The sequence below is a fragment of the Stegostoma tigrinum genome, chromosome 31 (genome assembly GCF_030684315.1).
Source record: "Stegostoma tigrinum isolate sSteTig4 chromosome 31, sSteTig4.hap1, whole genome shotgun sequence".
Classification (NCBI taxonomy): domain Eukaryota; kingdom Metazoa; phylum Chordata; class Chondrichthyes; order Orectolobiformes; family Stegostomatidae; genus Stegostoma; species Stegostoma tigrinum.
The window spans coordinates 3,076,694-3,098,783 of NC_081384.1; the positions used below are offsets into that span (position 1 = coordinate 3,076,694).

The 22,090-nt window shown below is 45.5% G+C and overlaps 1 protein-coding gene across 1 annotated transcript in view; it reads left to right on the forward strand.

Moving 5' to 3' along the window:
* Window positions 1-13,698, forward strand: part of cdk5rap3 (CDK5 regulatory subunit associated protein 3) — a 38,289-nt gene extending 24,591 nt beyond the window's left edge. The window contains exons 9-14 of the mRNA XM_059638732.1: window positions 1,995-2,078; window positions 2,172-2,265; window positions 4,372-4,457; window positions 9,296-9,501; window positions 11,752-11,923; window positions 13,309-13,698. Coding sequence (XP_059494715.1) covers window positions 1,995-2,078; window positions 2,172-2,265; window positions 4,372-4,457; window positions 9,296-9,501; window positions 11,752-11,923; window positions 13,309-13,374 — 708 coding nt within the window. The 3' untranslated portion in view covers window positions 13,375-13,698. The remainder of the gene's footprint in view (window positions 1-1,994; window positions 2,079-2,171; window positions 2,266-4,371; window positions 4,458-9,295; window positions 9,502-11,751; window positions 11,924-13,308) is intronic.
* Window positions 13,699-22,090: the final 8,392 nt, after the last annotated feature.

The following is a 22,090-nucleotide window of genomic DNA, read 5'->3' on the forward strand; positions in this document are numbered from 1 at the left end:
AGTCCACTGACTATACCCGCTCTGAGCCTCCGGCCTGCTGACCGCTCCTGGTCTGCTGCGAGCCTCCGGCCCGCTGACCCTCAGGAGGGAACACCCAGACGGGGAGAAAAGAGACAGAAAATAGGAAATAAACGTAAGGAGTGGAGGAGCCTGCTTTGAGCATCCTGCAGCACCATCATCTCAACTGTAAAGACCCTTCTTGACCCTTGCACCTCCCTTACGTCTTGAGTAGTCATTTTATATTTTACAAACCAATGGAAGCTTGCTTGAATGTTGGAAATTTTGCACGATTGTCTGCATTTTTCTTAAGTTTGATGCGTTCCCTTATTTAGAGTAACTATTCTCCTCCTCAATGCGTCAGTGTCTATAATTTAGCCTCCAGTTCACAAACTTCGGGCCGAAGCTGCTACAGACACTACAGAGAAAGCAAGAGCTGCAGCTGGACTCACAGACAAACAGTGTGGAGCTGGAGGAACACAGCAGGTTAGGCAGCATCAGAGGAGCAGGAAAGTCGATGTTTTGTTGAAGGATGTAAACCCAAAACGTCAGCTTTCCTGCTCCTCTGCTCCCTGACCTGCTGTGTTCCTCCAGCTCCACGCTGTATTGACTCGGACACTGCTGATGTGTTTGACCTGGGTCACCGCATTATCCAGGAGTTCCCACATACTGCTGCCTTGACACATTACCTGAACTACCGCTCCTGATTAGTTTCAATTGTTTAATTACATTATTCACTCACTCAAATTGCTTTTTATTTATTTTATTAACTTTACCACTATTATGCTTACTATGTTAAAATTTAAGAGCAGACTAAACCTTAACCACTTCCCAGATATTCATAAAATGGCTTGCTCCTTTCTTTGGAATAGGGCAAGAACCAATTTTAACCAGATCCAATGAATCTAACTGTGTCTGTGACTGCTTGCCTGGGACAGGGTCCTCCTCTCCCTGCTCCTCTCTGTGCTGCTGCTTGCCTGGGACAGGGTCCTCCTCTCCCTGCTCCTCTCTGTGCTGCTGCCTGCCTGGGACAGGGTCCTCCTCTCCCTGCTCCTCTCTGTGCTGCTGCCTGCCTGGGACAGGGTCCTCCTCTCCCTGCTCCTCTCTGTGCTGCTGCCTGCCTGGGACAGGGTCCTCCTCTCCCTGCTCCTCTCTGTGCTGCTGCCTGCCTGGGACAGGGTCCTCCTCTCCCTGCTCCTCTCTGTGCTGCTGCCTGTCTGGGACAGGGTCCTCCTCTCCCTGCTCCTCTCTGTGCTGCTGCTTGCCTGGGACAGGGTCCTCCTCTCCCTGCTCCTCTCTGTGCTGCTGCCTGCCTGGGACAGGGTCCTCCTCTCCCTGCTCCTCTCTGTGCTGCTGCTTGCCTGGGACAGGGTCCTCCTCTCCCTGCTCCTCTCTGTGCTGCTGCTTGCCTGGGACAGTGTCCTCCTCTCCCTGCTCCTCTCTGTGCTGCTGCCTGCCTGGGACAGGGTCCTCCTCTCCCTGCTCCTCTCTGTGCTGCTGCCTGCCTGGGACAGGGTCCTCCTCTCCCTGCTCCTCTCTGTGCTGCTGCCTGTCTGGGACAGGGTCCTCCTCTCCCTGCTCCTCTCTGTGCTGCTGCCTGCCTGGGACAGGGTCCTCCTCTCCCTGCTCCTCTCTGTGCTGCTGCCTGTCTGGGACAGGGTCCTCCTCTGTGTGCTGCTGCCTGCCTGGGACAGGGTCCTCCTCTCCCTGCTCCTCTCTGTGCTGCTGCCTGCCTGGGACAGGATTTTTCTCTTGTGTGCTAATTGTAGTGTAGTTTGCCAATATCACCAGGATTGAGCTGGAATCTACTACTTTCCTGTCCACTCAAATGGCAGGAGCTTGGCAGTATCAGATGCACTTGAGTAAACCCTGCCTTACACTGCCTTGGATGTGCTCCAAACTTTCCGAACTAGTTAAGGAATATGAGTAACTAAGCTGACTTTTGTTGCATTATCTGGCCATTTTCAGTAACGCGTGCTTTCTGATCTGTGTTTCAGATTGACTGGGAAGATGACGGGGTGTCTGGAGTGGATCAGTCAGGTGATATCGATTGGGGAATCACAGTAGAAGAGAGCAATGAGGTGAATCATTCTCACTGTGCTCCTCACAGACCCTCCTGTCCTGATATTTCTTCCTGCTGTTTTTATTATGTTTTATTTTGTACTTTCTCCAAGGTGAACAACAAGGAGCCAGCTGCTGATGCGATCGACTGGGGAGAAGATACAAGTGCTGCCGTGGAAATTGACATAGTGCAGTCTGGGACCGAAGGTAATCTTGTACTTGGTCCTGTTGTATCTCTGAAAGGGTTGGCCCATTCAAGGACAAAGGAGGGAAGTTATGCAAGTAGTCAGAGAAAATAAGCGAGATTCTTAATGGGTACTTTGCATCAGTATTCTCTGAGGAGAGGGACATGACGGATGGATGATGATGGGATAGTGTAGGGGGATGGGCTTAGATTAGTTCACAGGTCGGCGCAACATCGAGGACCGAAGGTCCTGTTCTGTGCTGTATTGTCATTGTATTGTCCTATGTTCTATGTTGAGGTTAGACATAGATGTTTGATTACTCTAGGTCAAGTCAGCATAAGGAGTGGGGGGGATGTGTTGGGTATTAAAAAGGCATTAGGGTGGAAAGTCCCCAGGTCTGGATGGGATCTATCCCAGGTTACTGAGGGAAGTGAGACAGGAAACAGCCGGGGCCTTAACAGATATCTTTGCAGCGTCCTCGAGCATGGGTGATGTCCCGAGGACTGGAGAATTGCTAATGTTGTTCCCTTGTTTAAGAAGGGTAGCAAGGATAACCCAAGTAATTGTAGACCGGTGAGCCTGATGTTAGTGGTGGGGAACCTGCTGGAGAAGATACTGAGGGATAGGATCTGTTTACATTTGGAAGAAAATGGACTTATTAGTGATAGGCAGCATGGTTTTGTGCAGGGAAGGTCATGTCCTACCAACTTGATAGAATTCCTTGAGAACATGACAGAGTTGATTGAGGGAAGGGCTGTAGATGTCATATACATGGACTCCATTAAGGCATTTGATAAGGTTCCCCATGGTAGGCTGATGGAGAAAGTGAAGTCGCTTGGGATCCAGGGTATACTAACTAGATGGTTAGAGAACTACCTAGGCAACAGGAGACAGAGTTGTCGTGGAAGGGAATTTCTCAAAATGCAGAACTGTGACCAGTGGTGTTCCACAGGAATCTGTGTTGGGACCACTGCTGTTTGTGATTTACAGAAATGATCTGGAGGAACGTATGGATGGCCTGATTAGCAAGTTTGACATTATGACACTAAGATTGGTGGCGAAGCAGATAGTGAAGGGGACTGTCGGAGAATGCAGCAGAATATAAATAGATTGGAGAGGTGGAGAAATGGCAGATGGAATTCAATCCAGGCAAATGCAAGGTGATGCGTTTTGGAAGATCCAATTCAAGAGCAAACTATACGGTAAATGGAAAAGCCCTGTGGAAAACTGATACACATCCTGTGCTGTAATTTTTTTTTTGTTGAGCAGGGGGATTCAGTTACAAACTGGTCACGTCATCTTGTGGATTGCAAAACATCTTTGAGGATATATTGCTCAGAAAACATTAACTCTTCTTCTCTCTGCCCAGATGCTGTCAGACATGCTGAGTTTCTCCAGCATTTTCTGCGTTTGTGTCTTGACTGGCTTCATTTTTCTCAATCAGGTGGCACTCAGTGAGCAGCATTGTTGCCTGAAGATCAGGGGCTGCGGCTTCGAGTGTCTCTGTAACTCATCTGACTCTCCCACCGTAGGACTGAAGGAGTGCTGCACTGCCAGAGATGCTGCCTTTTAGATTAGGTGTTAAACCAAGCCCCTGTCAAGCAGGCAGGATTCTGGTATCCTGATCAATATTTATCCCTCAGCCAATACCCAGTGCAGATCATCGGCTTGTTTATCTCATTGTAGTGTGTGGTCATGATGTTCTCTGGGATGTGCTGAGAATGTGAAAGGCACTACATAAGTGCAAAGTAGTACAAGATGGGGATTGTTCTATAGCAGTTTAAATAAGAAGACACTAGGTGGCAATGTTGATCATGGAATTTTGACCAGGCTCTGACTTTAGTTTACATCAAGACTTTCACACTATCTCATCCACCTCCGTAATTCCTGATCTTTGGGTGTTTTATGACAAAAAAAGGTTTCTTGATGAGACAACTGACCTGTCATCACTTACCAGACATCATTCTGAAAAGTAAGCACATAAATACTTTATGTTGGGCACATCATTCATTTTGAGTGAAGTATTTGGATTCAGATAATTAAGGGTAATATTGAAATTCAACTCTGCAATTTTTAAAAAATTTAAAAACTAATATTTTCTCTGGTAAACTTATGTTTTATGATTCAGGTGATGGAGTGGCAAAGGAGAATGATGCTCTAACTATCCTGGAAAACTTGGAAACCAGGAACCAGTTCATTAATGAACTCATGGAGGTAATTTTCAGCTGGAAGTATAAATATCAGAAAAATGCTCAAAATACAATCCATAGAATAGATTTACCTCAGTGTGGAAACAGACCATTTGGCCCAACAAGTCCACACTGACTCTCCAAAGAGCATCCCACCCAGGCTGACCACCCTGCCCTATCCCTGTACCCCTGTATTTTCCATGCCCAGTCCACCTAACCTGCACATCTTTGCACAGTGTTCAGGACTGGGCAGGTAAGTGGAACTGGCTCAGTTTGGGAAACTTGATCAACATAGACGAGTAGAACCAAAGGGTCTGTTTCCCTGCTGTATGACTCTATGACTAAAAGGTATCACTGCAAAGGCTGCTCTTGGAGTATTGTGTACAGTTCTGGTCACCGCATTATAAGAAGGATGTGGAAGCTTTGGAAAGGGTGCAGAGGAGATTTACCAGGATGTTGCCTGGTATGGAGGGAAGGTCTTACGAGGAAAGGCTGAGGGACTTGAGGCTGTTTTCATTAGAGAGAAGAAGGTTGAGAGGTGACTTAATTGAAACATATAAAATAATCAGAGCGTTAGATAGGGTGGATAGGGAGAGTCTTTTTCCTAGGATGGTGACAGTGAGCACGCGGGGGCATAGCTTTAAATTGAGGGGTGAAAGATATAGGACAGATGCCAGAGGTAGTTTCTTTACTCGGAGAGTAGTAAGAGAATGGAACGCTTTGCCTGCAACGGTAGTAGATTCGCCAACTTTAGGTACATTTAAGTCGTCATTGGATAAGCCTATGGATGTACATGGAATAGTGTGGGTTAGATGGGCTTCAGATCAGTATGATGGGTCGGCACAACATCGAGGGCGGAAGGGCCTGTACTGTGCTGTAATGTTCTATGTTCTGAGCGTTAAACACTGGAGAGGTGTTTGAGCAAATTCTGCCCACAGTGTGGTGCCAGCGAGCACATTTTCTATTAGAAAGGGTTACGGAGCTGGGATGGGTTTGGTACAGATCAATAATGATCTGATTGAAGTCCAGAAGAGGTACGAGGGGTAGAATGACCTCTTCCTGTTCCTACGCTCCAGTATATGAAAAAGTACCTGCAGTTGCACTGTAATGCCCTTGAGTAAACACGTCATTGCTCTTGTGAAGTTACCATACCTATCCTTGTCCCAGTTCATCTCCATTTCCCCCTCCTCTTCACATCTCCAATGGAGCTGCTAGTGATGAGACTGTACACTTAACCCTTCAAACACATCCCCACCAGAAGCATTAATTCCAATAAAAAATTTCTTATTGAAGCAAACTACTGCAGGTGCTGGAAATCTGAAATTAAAACATAAATGACTTTTATTAATAGCTTTTAACTTTTTTGTTGTCTGTCTGGCAGACGTTAAAATAACTAGCCTTGCTTTCTTGCATTCTGTCCTCCTCCCCATTTTTTAAAATCTAAGTTATATTAGCAATTTTCTAATCTTAAAGAATTTGCCCAAATCTAATGAGCTTTGGAAAATTAAAAGTCATGAACAATCTCACTAGCTACTATTAAGACGCTACGAAGAAATTCATCAAGACCCAGGAACTTGACAACCCGCAATTCCAACAGTTTACTGTCTCTCTGGGGATTATAATTTTCTTTTCCTGGCTCCCCGTTCAGTTCTTGATTTACAGCTATTTCTGGTACATGTATCCTCTCTTCAAACAATTTCTGTCCAATTTATCTAGCATCTCTTTATCCTGCAATATGAATGCCCCAGACTCCCTTTCTACACAACCAACGCTTACTTTGTTTGCTTAGCTTGCTTTTGAAAAAGGTTCTGAAGTGACTTTTCTTGGCTAGTTTCACATTTCCTAATTTGCCCCCCCCTTATTAATCTATTAGTAACAACCAAATTTATTTGCAATAAATAGTTCTTATGTACAGAAACAATTATGAACCATTGATCTATGACTCTGCTTGTTAGTACTCATTATTAAAACTCACCCAAATACATGCACCCAGGTGCACACATTTAATGGGTTGGTGGAAAGACTGGGAAAGCAGTTCAATAGTTCCTGTCCACATGCATCACTGAGGTGATCCTTCTATCTGTCAGCATTTTCTACTCTATCTATTTTCCTTTTTCCAGGTATTTCTGCTTTCAGGTGACACAGGGTGACTGGTTCACACTTTTAAACTGTAGAGAAGGGCAACCCTTTCCTTAGATGGTCTGATGGCTTTTGACCAAACCTTCTCTCACAGACTGTTCCGCTACCTGGGAGTCATTCAAGAAATTTTTGCAGGCAGAAGCTCTTTGTCATCAACAACTGATTACCAATCAGTTACTTGTTGCCAGCTGATTCCCAACAGCATGAGCATCACTTATAATGATTCCCAGGTAACTTGGTTTTTTTAAAGCAAATACTGTAATCCTTCAGTCTTTTCAGTCCACAATCAAAAATGCAGGAAAATAATGAGTTAGCCTTTCTAGCTATTAGTGAAGATGTAATGTAATATGGTCTGTTTCACTGATCATTCAACAGTTTTTCAATTTTTTTTTTCATTTTGAAGATATTTGCGCCCATCTGGTGTAGCAGCCATTTGTCCACCCTTTATGTAAGCTTGGGGAGTCACCGGCAAATTGGTTGCAGCGTAAAGTGCAGCACATATGTTTGTTTCTGCGCCCTATACCCTGATACTTTTTTTAAACCGAAGTCATTAGATGGTAATCTAGAGTGGGAGCCATAATTTTTCAGCAGTCCCTTTTTTCCTCCTGGCTGTGAACAAGATTGATTTGGTGTATTTCAGCTCAAGGTAGATAACACTTGAGATTCTCAGAAGGTGCAGTTGCATTTTTATGGAAAGAAAAAGTCTATGGCATCTCAAGTCGTTGGCCCAGACTTTGAGATCAGTGATGCAATGCTTCTCTCAACTAATGTTGAAGCACTGCCCAGAAAGTGTCATGTGACACAGAATTCCTCCATTTCTGCCATTAAAGTTCTTAGTATCAAATTGGGGAATCTTTCAGCAACAGTGATGGCTATGTAGTGCTTGCTGACAATCATGTTGAAGCTTTCCTTCCTACAATGAGCCATGAAATAACATGCACTCATGATCCTTCACTTTTGGATGTGGAAGCTTTAGAGTCAGAGGTAGTTTTTTTACTCAGTAGTAAGGGAATGGAACGCTTTGTCTGCAATGGTAGTAGATTTGCCAACTTTAGGTACATTTAAGCTGTCATTGGACAAGTATATGGGCGTACATGGAATAGTGTAGGTTAGTTGGGCTTCAGATTGGTATGACAGGTCGGCACAACATCGAGGGCCGAGGGGCCTGTACTGTGCTGTTACGTTCTAAACTGCTGGAGAAACTCAGCAAGTCTGGCAACATGTGTGCAGAGAAAGCAGCGTTAACATTGAGTCTGATTAGACTCTTGTTCAGGACTGATTCACTGAGAGCCCTTGGATTATTAGGTTTCCTGATTCTGACTGCAGATTCCAGTGGAGCTACTTCCCGTCTGGAATGTGCAGGCCAGAGAGAGAGAAGCTGGTATCGGTGATAATGGGAACTGCAGATGCTGGAAAATCGAAGACAATAAAATGTGAGGCTGGATGAACACGGCAGGCCCAGCAGCATCTCAGGATGATGAAGTTACTCCCAGCTCTGATGAAGGGTCTAGGCCCGAAACGTCAGCTTTTGTGCTCCTGAGAAGCTGCTGGGCCTGCTGTGTTCATCCAGCCTCACATTTTATTGTCAGAGAGAAGCTGGTAGCTGTGTTTATGATGTGGGCTTGGTCTTCTACAGCTGATGCATTTTCTGGCTGTTGTGGCACTGCTGGTTAATGGTGCAAGTGAGGGATGTTTGTAGATTGCACAGCCATTGTAGCTGTGAGCAATCGGTGCATTTGTTTTTGTCCAGAACATCAGCCTGAAATGACTAGAGTTTTATTTTTCTTTTCAAATGTTTTTCCCATTTGATTGAAAGAAGGACTTGAATTTCTGTAGCGCCTTTCATGTCCACCAGACATCTCAAAGCATTTTACACAGAATGTGGTATGTTCAAGATGTTGTGCCGGAGCCAATCAGGACACGACACAATCTGATAAATAGCTACGTGGCAGTGGGCACACAACCTCTCTGTTGGGATGTTGACTGGTGGAGGAATCTAAAGTTAGCTCATGTTTGTAATATTGCCATTGGATCTTTGGTGCAGAAGTGACCTTAGTTTCAATCATCATCTGAAAGACAGCCTCACACATTTTAAGAGAGATTGATGAAAACTTTGTCCTTCTAAGTTGTTCTAATACATGACAATATGAAATAATATGTAACTGTGAGGCAGGAATAACCCAATTAAAGCCTGGGGAGGGCTATACTCTGTCTAGGGCCAGTTCACCTCTGACATTCAGTGCAGACTCCTTTCATAATCTGGTCAACAGTGGGTTACTCAACAGGACTGCAACAGTTCAGTTATTGGGTAGTTATCAAGGAACATGGGAATAATGCAGGAAAATGCCCTTGAGCTGAAAATGGGTTGGGATTCCATTCTGTTCCCCTTTGCCCCTCCTGCTGCCAAGTGAATCATAGCAAAGTCTGGAATCTTTTTTGAAGCCTGGGATACTCCAGGCTTTGTACTGTGGCCTAGTGATGCCGTTTCAATCAACTTATTGAGACATATTGATCCGATACTCTTACTCCATTGATTATTGATTCTGGAGCCTGATCCATGGGGAGAAGTCAGAGGAACAGACCTGCCCCCTCCAATCTCTGCAATTCAGCATTTGCACGAGTCACCATTGACAATTTGTTCCCACTTTTATAAGTGAGCTTTTCTGTCGACACCTGTCTTTGGCAGTTTGTTTCCTGATTGTATTTTTGCTTTGTTGATCCCAGTTACAGGATTTCTTGAGCCAGAGACTTGTGGAGATGAATGAGGAAGCAGACATCCTCTCCATCAACCAGTTTCAGACAGCCCCAGCTATTGTCCAGGGTCAGGACGTCACCAAGGTTGTTGCCATGACAACGCTAGTGAAGGACCTCATCCAGAGACTGACCAATGTAAAGATGCGGCATCTCTTCATGATCCTTGCCTCCCCCAGGTTTGGTGCTAGTTATAGCTCATCGACGGAATTTCATGGTTGGCAATGTTAGTTTGCTCCCTTTTGGGAGGGTGGAGGGAGAGGTGGTGTTACATAGGAACAGGAAGAGGCCATTCAGCCCTTTGAGCCTGTTCTGTTACTCAGTTAGAATATAGAAAAGTACAGCACAGTACAGGCCCTTCGGCCCACGATGTTGTGCCATGGAATAATCCTAATCCAAAAATAAAATAACCTAACCTACATTCCCCTCAATTCACTGCTGTCCATGTGCATGTCCAGCAGTCGCTTAAATGTCTCTAATGACTCCGCTTCCACGACTACCACTGGTAAACTATTCCAAACGCTCACAACTCTCTGGGTGAAGAACCTCCCTCTGACGTCTCCTCTATACCTTCCTCCTAACACTTTAAAACTATGACCCCTCGTGGCAGTCAATCCTGCCCTGGGGAAAAGTCTCTGGCTATCGACTCTATCCATGCCTCTCATTACCTTGTACACCTATCTGTATTTCTGTGTTGGATCTGTATTGCTGCTTCTGAATGTTGAACATGACTCCCCGGCCTGTCCCATGGTTTAGCTGTTAGGGTGGGGGTGTGTGTTTCTTTAACCCTGTGTGCCCTGTGCGAAATGTATCTGAACTGGAATGGTAGTAAGTTGCTGGCAGTGAAAGCCAGATCCAGGTGCCTGGGGTGATGGGGGTAGAACAACAGCCAGATCGCCCTCCTATCTGTGACACAGGATGCACCGAAATCTGTCCGACATTGGCTTCAAGTATTTTTAATCGACCTGTTTGAACATGTTTTTGTAAACTTTTGGAGCAGTGGGACTTGAACCTGGACCTTCTGGTCCAGAGGTACCACTGTACCATAAAATCCCCGACATCAGCTTGAGGCTGTAATAAACTGAACTGCTGTTACACCATTAATCCATCTTGTAAATGATTTAATCTTTGTGTAACTCCAGCATTTCTTCTCCCCCAGTTTATATTGTACTGTATCACAAGGGTCGGTGCTGGGTCCACTGTTGTTTGTCATTTTTATAAATGACCTGGATGAGGGCGTAGAAGGATGGGTTAGTAAATTTGCAGATGACACTAAGGTCAGTGGAGTTGTGGATAGTGACGAAGGATGCTGTCGGTTGCAGAGAGACATAGATAAGCTGCAGAGCTGGGCTGAGAGGTGGCAAATGGAGTTTAATGCAGACAAGTGTGAGGTGATGCACTTTGGTAGGAGTAACCAGAAGGCAAAGTACAGGGCTAATGGTAAGATTCTTAGTCGTGTAGATGAGCAGAGAGATCTCGGTGTCCATGTACACAGATCCTTGAAAGTTGCCACCCAGGTTGACAGGGCTGTTAAGAAGGCATACAGTGTTTTAGCTTTTATTAATAGAGGGATCGAGTTCCAGAACCAAGAAGTTATGGTGAAGCTGTACAAAACTCTGGTGCGGCCGCACTTGGAGTATTGTGTACAGTTCTGGTCACTGCATTATAAGAAGGATGTGGAAGCTTTGGAAAGTGTGCAGAGGAAATTTACTAGGATGTTGCCTGGTGTGGATGGAAGGTCTTACAAGGAAAGGCTGAGGGACTTGAGGCTGTTTTCATTAGAGAGAAGAAGGTTGAGTGGTGACTTAATTGAAACATATAAAATAATCAGAGAGTTGGATAGGGAGAGCCTTTTTCCTAGGATGGTGATGGCGAGCACGAGGGTGCATAGCTTTAAATTGAGGGGCGAAAGATATAGGACAGATGCCAGAGGTAGTTTCTTTACTCGGAGAGTAGTGAGGGAATGGAACGCTTTGCCTGCAACGGTAGTAGATTTGCCAACTTTAGGTACATTTAAGTCGTCCTTGGATAAGCATATGGATGTACATGGAATAGTGTAGGTTAGATGGGCTTCAGATTGGTATGACAGGCCGGCACAACGTCGAGGGCAGAAGGGCCTGTACTGTGCTGTTATGTTCTCTGTTCTAAATATTGCCAAATTGTATTAGGTTTTCCGATGGCTCAGCCCGTTGTTATCACGTTAAACAGTTTAACACTAATAACTGTGATAACTGCCTGGGTTAAAGAGGTCAGTGATGATGCTCCTCTGGCATCACTGAAGGAGAGGGCCCCCACCCCCCACCACCAGCACTCCCTGCCCTAGCCCCAGAGCTGGGTGGGAGACGTATGAGGCAACAGGTTGGGGAGGAGATGAGAGATCGTACTGTGAGGGTTGTGTATCTAATGGTGCTGCTGCTTCACTGCTGCAGATACATAGACCGTGTGACTGAGCTCCTGCAACAGAAGCTGAAACAAGCAGGCACCGTGGGAGAAAAGCAGCATCTGATGGTCAAGAAGCGACAGCAATCTCTGGAGGAACAAGCTGCCCTTGAACCCAAACTGGACCTTCTAATCCAGCAAACCAAAGAGCTTCGCAAGCTAGTAAGTGACTTCCTCAAGCCCATGTGTTGTTGGAAATTCCACTGAGTGAGGTTCACACGAAAAATGTAAATTGTTTGTTGCAGTCTCTGTTCCCATCAGTGATTTCCACATTCACATCATCAGAGAGTCTTTTGGAGTCACTGATGTCCTGTCACTGTTCCCATTGCAGAAAACACGGCACTCAGTTTGTACATAGCGAGCTCCCAGAAACTACATTCCAATAATTATCAGGCTATTGTTACGTTGGTTTGGTTGAAGAACGCTGGGGCGACCTGCCCTGTTTGTCATCCTTTAGAACCAGGGTATCTGTCATTCTTACCATTTCAAAGGACAAACGTGGGCTTAGTTTAATGTCTCAACTTTAGCAGCACAGTGATTCCTCATTACGGGGCAGTGCTGAGGGAGCGCCGCCCTGTCAGAGCAGCTGTTTGTCTGATGAAATCAGATTTTTTTTCTGTAGGTTTATGTAAAACATTCTCTTCATGTTTGCAAACAGAGCAGTGAGGTCATTTCTGGTATTTATCTATCTATCAGCATCATAATATCAAATTGTATCATTAAGATATTCAGTGGTGTGATGGCTACTTTAAATAGAGTTGACATTTATTGGGCTGGGCGAGTCCTCCAGTAAAAGAGGTTCCCGGTTCTGGCTGAGTGTCTTTCTGTGGTGGGTTCACACGTGTCAGGAAATGGGAGTCATCATCCTGGCGTTAACTTCATTCGCCATCGACTGTTGGCTCTGTTTCTCCTCACAGCCAGGTCGTGGAGCCACAGATAGGCTCGGCCCTTCATGGCTCAGGAGGGGGACAGCTGAGCAGCCTGTAGTTTTCACCTCCTGCTCAACGGTATCGATGCTGTGCGCTTTATCATATTCTCCTATTACTTTTGGTAGGAGTCTGCTAAAATGGGCAGCCAGTTTCCTACAGTAAAATACCAGCTACTCAGACCTATGTCATTGGCTGTGGGATATCTGATGGCCGTGTTAAGGTTCTGTAGAAATGCAAGTCTATCTGTTGTTTCTCTTTCACTGCTATTGAGTGTTGTCATGTGAAAGATCCTGTGTGTCTGAGACTGTATCACTGTCCGACTGTATGTGTGTGAGCCTGTCGCTATCTCACTGTGTGTGTGTGTGTGTGTGTGTGTGTGTGTGTCTGTGGCTGGATCACTGTCTGACTGTGTGTGAGAGAGAGCCTGTGGCTGGATCACTGTCTGACTGTGTGTGGGTGTGAGCCTGTGGCTATGTCACTGTCTGACTGTGTGTGTGGGTGTGAGCCTGTGGCTATGTCACTGTCTGACTGTGTGGGTGTGAGCCTGTGGCTATGTCACTGTCTGACTGTGTGTGGGTGGGTTTGCTCTCAGATGTTTTGCTCCGTTATCCTCTTCAGATTGAGGCTGATATCTCCAAACGGTACCGGAACCGCCAGGTGCACCTGATGGGGGTCATTGTCTGATGGTGAGTTGCCTGGTGCCTGGGTCCCATGGACGTTCCTGCTCACTCTCCGAATTCGTCGGTACCTGCTTGTGAACGTTCTGCTCACACCAAAGACTGAAAATTTTACTGAAGATTTAAACAAAAATGAATGAAATGAAGACCCTAATCTCCAATCACCAATGTACTTTCAGAATTGTGAGATGTTTAAAGACTGAAACTCGCTGTGTCCCCTCTTGAAGACATGGAAGGGAAAGATTTTTAAAGCCCTTGAGTATTACTGATATACAAGCAGGTGTATACTTGTTAACATCTTGTTACTGAATAAATTGCATTTTTCTCCTGGTGAGGACTAACTGTTTAACTCAGTTTTAAATTATAGTCTTTGTTGACTGTCACTGATTGATGCTTACAGTGGGAGGGGCAGCCTGTGACTCCTGTTCAAAAACGTGGCCACAGCTCAGTTCCTCAATCCCCAGTTGCATCAGCTGTGATATCAGTGTACATTGCTGCATGATTTCTACAAATGTGCAGATCCCACATGCGAACCTCTGCACATGGACATACTCAGACGCGCGTCATTTCAGAGACTCTTGGTTAGAAGAGTTGTTTGTTCTGTACTCTGTCTTTCACTAACAGCATCGCTAATTATTAAACCTAACAATAAATTACTATTTAAATGAAGAGCCCCTCCTTCCCGATTGATATTACGTTCTCAGACACAGGTGGAGTTGTCTATGCTGTGCTCAATCATTTATGTATCTGTGGTGAATCCGGCCAGAGTACGCTTCTGTTACTGTCTGTCTTGCGTGTTGCAGCTTGAAAACAGGCTGACACTAGAATTTCAGTGACCTGTGATAATTAGCATGTGATGTATTTACACCACCTCCATTAAAGTGTGAACATAGCCAACAACAAGAACTGTTACATCTAGCAAGAGAGCTGAATTCCACCAGGGGGGCAGTGCTGGAGGCTACAAGGGGGCAGTTTGATCACCACACAACTGTAGAACTTTATAAATACAGGATACTTCTGAAGCACAGGGTACGTACTGGAAAGTGGACAAAGTCGGTTTGAAGATGGAAGTAACCAGTTTCCTATTTCATCTTGAGACCTGCTGTATACTTCCTGAAGTTGCCCCTCGTCTGCACAGCTCCAGTGTTAATAATACACCCCTTGTGGACTCCCCACTGTTGGAAGTAATTTCCATCTACCCTATCAAGCCCTTTTGAAAGTCTCAAAAACTTTGGTATGATCACTGTCAATCTCCTATTCTGAAGGGTACACAAGAGCAGCATCAACTTCTGTGTTTACACAGTGCCTTCAAAGTTGCAAATGCATTTTCCTATTGCTTACCATTAAAAACATTCTGACACTCGGCCAGTCTGGACAAAGCTTTCAGCAAGGCTTACCAAAAGCTTGGATAGAGAGAGACATTGAGGGGATTGGGGAGGGTACCAGGGAAAAGGTAGTGATAAGAGGCTGTTAATGGGTTAAAAAATCAGCAACACCAGAATCAGAAGAGTGGAGATTTCAAAGACTTGTGGAACTTGAGGGGGTTATGTAAGGGGCAAGAAAGCATGGGATTTAAAAACATCCAAGGATAAGAATTTCAATGTTGATCCATTGTCAGATCTGGAACTAATATTCTTCCATTGGATGTAGGGTCAGCTGATACAAAGGTTGTGAGTGTGAATTGGTTTGAAGTTAGGATGCAAGCAACAGAATTTTGGATTTATCTGGGAGGGAATTTGTCAGAAAAGAATGGGAACAGTCAAGTTTAGAGGCAATAAAAGTGTGAGTGTGGGTTTTGACAACCTGCGTGGGGGTTGTAGAAGGTGATGGTAGTGGATGTGGGCAGTCTAAGTGATGGTGTGAATGTGTGGCCAGCAAGAACCAACTGGTCAAATCCTCTTTGTTTTGCTGTGAGTTCCATGCCTGGAATTTCATCCAGAGGTTACAGCTATGGCCATTATAAATCTCTGAGAGTTCATGGATTTGGAATTCTTCCCTCTGCCAGTTGATTGCTAAAATAACAGAAAATTCTGGAAAAAGCAGCAGATCAAAATCTGTGGAGAGAGAGAGAGAGAGAGAGAAGTGGAGTTAAGGTTATGGACTTGACATGAACCGAAAAGGATTTGTTGTTGAAGGTGTGTGGGTAGCAGCCACTGTGCTGGAGCATGGATGAATTGGACCAGTAATAATTAATTCTAATGCTCAGTGTAAAACCTGCTGAAAATCTCTGGGAAACTTCCTCCTGCTGCCTGCGCATTCCTCAGAGTGATGGGTTACTGTAGTACTAAAGGAGCCATTGTTTCCAATGTGTGTTGCATCAAATGTGGTTGACTCCATTGGCCTCTCAAGTGATCTAACAAGTCACTCAGTTTTAGGGCAGTGAAGGATGATCCTTGATCATGTGCAGGAAGGGAGGGCTGTGGGAAAAAAAGGCAGGAAAGTGGACATCAAGAATGCCAGGTCAGCTGTGATCCTATTGAATGGTGGAGCAGCTCAAAGGATTGAATGGTGTACTGCTGTACATATTTCTCATGGTCTAATGATGGACCAATGGTCGAAGAGGGTTTGATGGAAGAGCTCAAATGATGAAACCTTCAGAAATACACCTGACCAGAGTTGTCGATCACCCATATCTTGACCGTTAATGGCTTAAACTAGACTTGTGTCATGTATTAAAACAGTGTGGAGCTGGAGGAACACAGCAGGCCAGGCAGCATCAGAGGAGCAGGAAAACTGACGTTTCAGGTCAAGCCCCTCTTCAGATGAAGGGTCTGAAGAAGGGTTCTAACCCGAAATGTCAACTTTCCTGCATCTGTGATGCTGCCTGGCTTGCTGTGTTCCTCCAGCTCCATACTGTGTTACCTCTGACTCCAGCAACTGCAGTGTCATGGGAATGTGAAAGGGAACTTGTCATCCTGTTGAGCTTCTCTGGGAATCTGTCGTTGTATCTAACCTCGTCACGATTGTCATCTATTGCCCAACTTGCTATTTTATCTTTCTTCCTTTTTCCTTTTCTCTCATAGAGTCATACAGCACAGAAACACACCATTCAGCCCAACTCATTTGCACTGCCCAGGTTTCCTAATCTGACCTAGGCCCATTTGCCAGCATTTGGCCTATATCCTTCTAAACCCTTCTTATTCAAGTACCCATCCAGATGCCTTCTAACTGTTGTAATTGTACCCCCCTCCACCACTTCCTCTGGCAGCTCCCTGTTTCACCAACATGTCCCACCCTCAGGACTGACGTTGGATTAGGTTTGCTAGTGCTGGCTGGGTACATTGCTGGAGCTTTCATTCCATTACTCCTTCTCTCTATTAGTCCCAGTGTGGGTTTGTCTGTTCAGATCCTGTTCAACCTGCAGTTTGAGGTAATGCATTAAATACCATTGATTCAGGCTGTATTCAGACTGGGCACCTCTTCCTTCAGCTACTCTCATTCCAACTTTCCGGCAGAGACCCTGTCACCTTATGACTGATCCACACCTTACATCAGGAGCTCACCTCCACAATGACCAAACCCTATCTCTATACCACCATTGTTCACCCAACAGTTGTCCATTTCTGCACCTCCTGGTGCCTGCTGCCTATATTAGTATGTGGTACAGAGTAAGTGTTATATGAGACAGTTTGCTGTCACCAGTCCTCCTATGTTTGTACAGTTGCTAAGATACGTAAGACCATTAGCAATAGGAACAGGAGTAGGGCATTCAGCCCCTCGGGTCTGCTGTGCTATTCACGATCATGGCTGATTTGACTGACATTCCTCACAACCAGTCAGTACAGTGCGGAGCTGGAGGAACGCAGCAGGTCAGGCAGCATAAGAGGAGCAGGAAATTACCTTTCAGGTTTACACCCTTCACCAGGACTGGGGAGGGAGAAGGGAGTTGGGAAATAGAGCGAGGAAGGCTGGGGCTGGGGAAGGTAGGTGGGATGGTGATAGGTGAGTGCAGGTGGGCAGTGGTGTGGATTGGTCAGTGAGGTGGGAGGAGCGGACAGGTGAGAGAGAAGATGGACAGATTGTGTCAGGTCAAGGAGGTGGGGATGAGAGGGAGGGTTGGACATGGGATGAGGCCGGGGGTGGGGAGAATTTAAAACTAGTGAATTCTATGTTGAGGCCATTGGGCTGTTGGCTTCCAAGGTGGAATATAAGGTATTGCTCCTCCAGTATGCGGGTGGTGTCACTGTGACACTGGGGGGGGGGGGGGGGGGCGCAGGATGGACATGTCGTCCAGGGAGTCGGAGGTGGAGTTAAAATGGTTGACAATCGGAAGGTTTGTCATTTCTCGTGAACAGAACATGGGTGCTGCATGAAACGGTCCCCAAGTCTGCACTTCATCTCACTGATGTAGTGGGGGCCACATCGGCAACAACAGATACAGTAGATCACATTGATGGACGTGCACGTTCACCTCTGTCTGATGTGGAAAGTTTGTTCGGTGCCTCAAATGGAGCGAGGGGGGAGGTGTAGGGGCAGGTGTAGCACCTCCTGCGGTTGCAGGGAAAGGTGCCGGGTGTGAGCAGTCGCTACGAATGGCAGATAGGGGTGGGATGGGAAATTTGATTGTGGGGGTCCAGTTGTAGGTGGCGGGAAAGCCAGTGTGGAGTGATATGTGAAGACTGTGCAAATCTGGTCTCCCTGCTATAGAAAGGTTGTTGTGAAACTTGGAAGAGTTCAGAAAAGATCTACAAGGATTTTGCCAGATTTGGAGGGAGTGAGCTACAGGGAGAGGCTAAGCAGTTTGGGACTATTTTCCCTGGAGCGTTGGAGGCTGAGCGGTGACCTTTATAGAGGTTTATAAAATCATAAGATGCATGGATAGGTTAAATAGACAAGGTCTTTTTCCTAGGATGGGGGAGTCCAAAATAGAGGGAATTGCTTTAAGCTGAGAGGGGGAAGACTTAAAAGGGCCCCAAGGGGCAACTCTTTCACACAGAGGGTGGTGTGTGTATGGGATGAGCTGCCAGAGGAAGTGGTGGAGGCTGGTACAATTACATTTAAAACGTATCTGGATGGGTACATGGATAGGAAGGGTTTAGAGGGATATGGGCCAAATACTGGCAAATGGGACTAGATTAATTTAGGATATCTGGCCAGCATGGAAGAGTTGGACCAAAGAGTCTGTTTCTGTGATGTATATCTCTATGACGTTGACTTTCCCTGATACCCTTGGTTCCCTGACTGATCAAGAACCTACGTACCTGACCCTTAAATACACACAAGGACTCTGCCCCACCCATCTGTTTGTGGCAGTGACTCACAGAGGCTCTCAATCTCAATCTCAATAGAGCGTAAAGGTTTAAGCTGAGAGGGGACAAATTTATAAATGACCTGAGGGGCAACCTTTTCACACATAGAATGGTGACAGAAGAAGTTCCCCATCATCTCAGGCTTAAAATGGCAGCCTTTTATTCTGAGACTATACCCTCTGGCCCTGGACTCTCCCATTAGGGGAACCATCCTCTTAGCATTTACCCAGTGAAGCCCCTGTAGAGCCCTATATGTTTCAATGAGATCACCTCCCATTCTTCTAAAATCAGTTGCACGGCTAAGAAAATCAAGGAATTTAAAAACAATGATAACTTGCGTTTATATGGCAGCTTAATGATAAGATGTAGGAATAGAATTAGACCATTTGGCCCATCAAATTTGCTCTACGATTTTATCATGGCTGATATGTTTCTTAATCCAGCCTTCTCCCCATAAACACTCGATCCCCTTACTAATCAAGAATCTATCTGTTTCTATCTTAAATACACTGATTGACTTCACTCTATACCCCTCTGTAGCAATGAGTTCCATAGATTCACTATCCTCTGGCTGTAGAAATTCCTCCTCATCTCAGTTCTCAAGGGTCATCCTTTCACCCTGAGGTTGTGCCCTCAGGTCCTAGTCTCTCCTACTTGTGGAAACATCTTCTCCACATCCGCTCTATCCAGGCCTCTCAGTATTCTGTAAGTTTCAATCAGATCTCCCCCTCATCCTTCTAAACTCTATCAAGTACTGACCCAGAATCCTCAACTATCCTTCATTTGACAAGCCCTTCATCCCTGGGATCATTACTGTTGTCCTAATGTGGTAAAATGTTCCAAATATTTCAGAGGAGTGTTATCAGAGAGAAGATTGGCACCAACCCCTTACAGAAATATTAGGACAGGGATTTGGTCAGAGAGATACATTTTAAGGGCTGTTGATGGCACAGTGAGAAAATCACTAAATTAGTCCACCAGAGGCCAGGCTAATGTTCTGGGGAACAAAAAACAGAAGTTGCTGGAAAAGTTCAGCAAGCTTGGTAGCATCTTTGAAGAAAAAATCAGAGTTAACGTTTCGGGTCCCATGATCCTTCCCCAGAACTGATGGTGGCTGGGAAAACATCATATAAACCGACATTTCCCAGCTACCATCAGTTCTGAGGAAGGGTCACCAAACCCAAAATGTTAACTTTGATTTCTTCTTCACAGATGCTGTCAGACCTGCTAAGCTTTTCCAGCAACTTCGTTCCTGATTTACAGCATCTGCAGTTCTTTTGTTTTTTTTGATGTTCTGGGGATATGGGTCTAAATCTCACTATGGCAACGGGTGGAATTCAAATTTAGTAAATAAAATGTGAAACATAAAGTATGTCTTTGTGATGATGGCCGTGAAAAAAAGACCAAAACACCAGTAATTGTTGTAAAAACCCGTCTGATTCAGTAATGTCCCATCCTTAACCTGGTCAGGCCTACACATGACTCCAGACCTACAACAATGTAGCTGATTGTTCACTGCCCTCTGAAATGGTTCCAGCAAGCTCTTCAACTGAACTTGTGGACAGGGAAGGGCCACAAACACTGGGTGAAGGAGGGAGAAGTTGAGCTTGGGAACTGTGGAGGTCATGGTAACTTGACTTGCCACTGGACTCTCCATGAAAACTGGGGATGGACAAGGAGTCAGAAGTAGAGGAGCACCGAGATTCTAGAGAGCTACTGACTACAGAGAAAATAAATGAGGCCAGACCGGGATTTGAACTCAAGAGGGAGAATTTTAAAATCCAGACAATGCTTCACTGTGTGAGTCAGTGTATACAAGGACATTGGGTGAATGAGTCTTGGTGTGGGTTAGGATTCTGGATAGTGAGACACAAAGATACCCAAATATCCACTTCACACATTGCCAAGTTTAATGTACTCCTGCAATTACAATTCACCAAATCTGTTAGCTTAATAACCAATCCTGACAGACTGTCACAGAGGTCAAAAACAGGGTGCTTTATATTCAGGATAGCAAGTACTTTAATTTAATTGAAAATTGATTGTCGGGGGGAAGTTATTAAGGGTGATTACTGTCTTGAGAGTGTGGTGATTGGATTTATGCAAATGAGTGATTTCTCCAGGTATGTTACTGCACAGCACAGAACCTTGTATAATTAGGCAGTAGGTATAACCATTCAAGTGGTTACTTTTTAATTTAATGTTGCACTGTGGCAGCATAACACTTCTGGGAAACATTCATTGTTAGGGATGTCAGAGTGAGTTTTACTACTTTGAACCCAGGGAGCTGTGAATATCTTTTTATTTTATTAATTATGATTGCTGGCTGAATCATTTTGCTTTAAGACTGCGAAAAGTTATTCTAAGCAGTAGTACTCACTCCTGAGGAATGTGGGTGGATGGACACAGAGGTGTGTGGAGGTGGCTGGGGCTATTTAAACACTGTTCAACCCTACACTCACCTCCAATGCGATCGCTCACTGCTTGGCTACATGCAGAATCTGACAGCACAGGAAGATCCCAGGATCAATCATCCCGAACTCTGGTGGGTTAATGCAAGAAATAGTAAAGTGTGCATCAATTAATTTTAGCAGCAGGAGCAAGAGGAGGAGCAGGAGGAATGAAAGACCTGCATTTATAAAACACTTATGTAGCTCAGAAACACATTAAACCATTTTCACACAACAAGCTCCAACACCGAGCAATGCTCGTAATGCTCAGATAATTTGTGCAGGAGATGTTTATTAAAAATACACAGGACCCCCATCCCTTTTTTTCTGTCAAGTGCCAAAGTGTTTTCACAATGGGCTTCAATTTATCATGGAATTTGATCATCAGCCGTAGCAGTGTTGCACCTCATCTAGAGACACCAGGAGTGTCAGTCTTGTTTGACCTGAAGTCTCTGGAAGATGTCTCGAAACTGGAAGAGTAATTGGGAGTACTGTTCACTGACCCATGACACAGGACAGCACCAGGTTCAGCTGTGATAGCCCTGTTGTTCAATAGAATCTCAAATGAGGAAGAGGAAGTTGCAGAAGTACCAAAAGCTGGTTAGTCTTCATGTAATTGGATAAACAGCACTGTCGGAGGGTCAGTGCTGAGGGAGTGGGCACTGTCGGAGGGTCAGTGCTGAGGGAGCGCCACACTGTCGGAGGGTCAGCGCTGAGGGAGTGTCGCACTGTCGGAAGGTCAGCGCTGAGGGAGTGTCGCACTGTCGGAGGGTCAGTGCTGAGGGAGCGCCACACTGTCGGAGGGTCAGCGCTGTGGGAGTGGGCACTGTGGGAGGGTCAGTGCTGAGGGAGTGGGCACTGTCGGAGGATCAGCGTTGAGGGAGCACCGCACTGTCAGAGGGTCAGCGCTGAGGGAGCGCCACATTGTCACAGGGTCAGTGCTGAGGGAGTGCCACACTGTCACAGGGTCAGTGCTAAGGGAGTGCCGCACTGTCGGAGGGTCAGTGCTGAGGTCAGTGGTGAG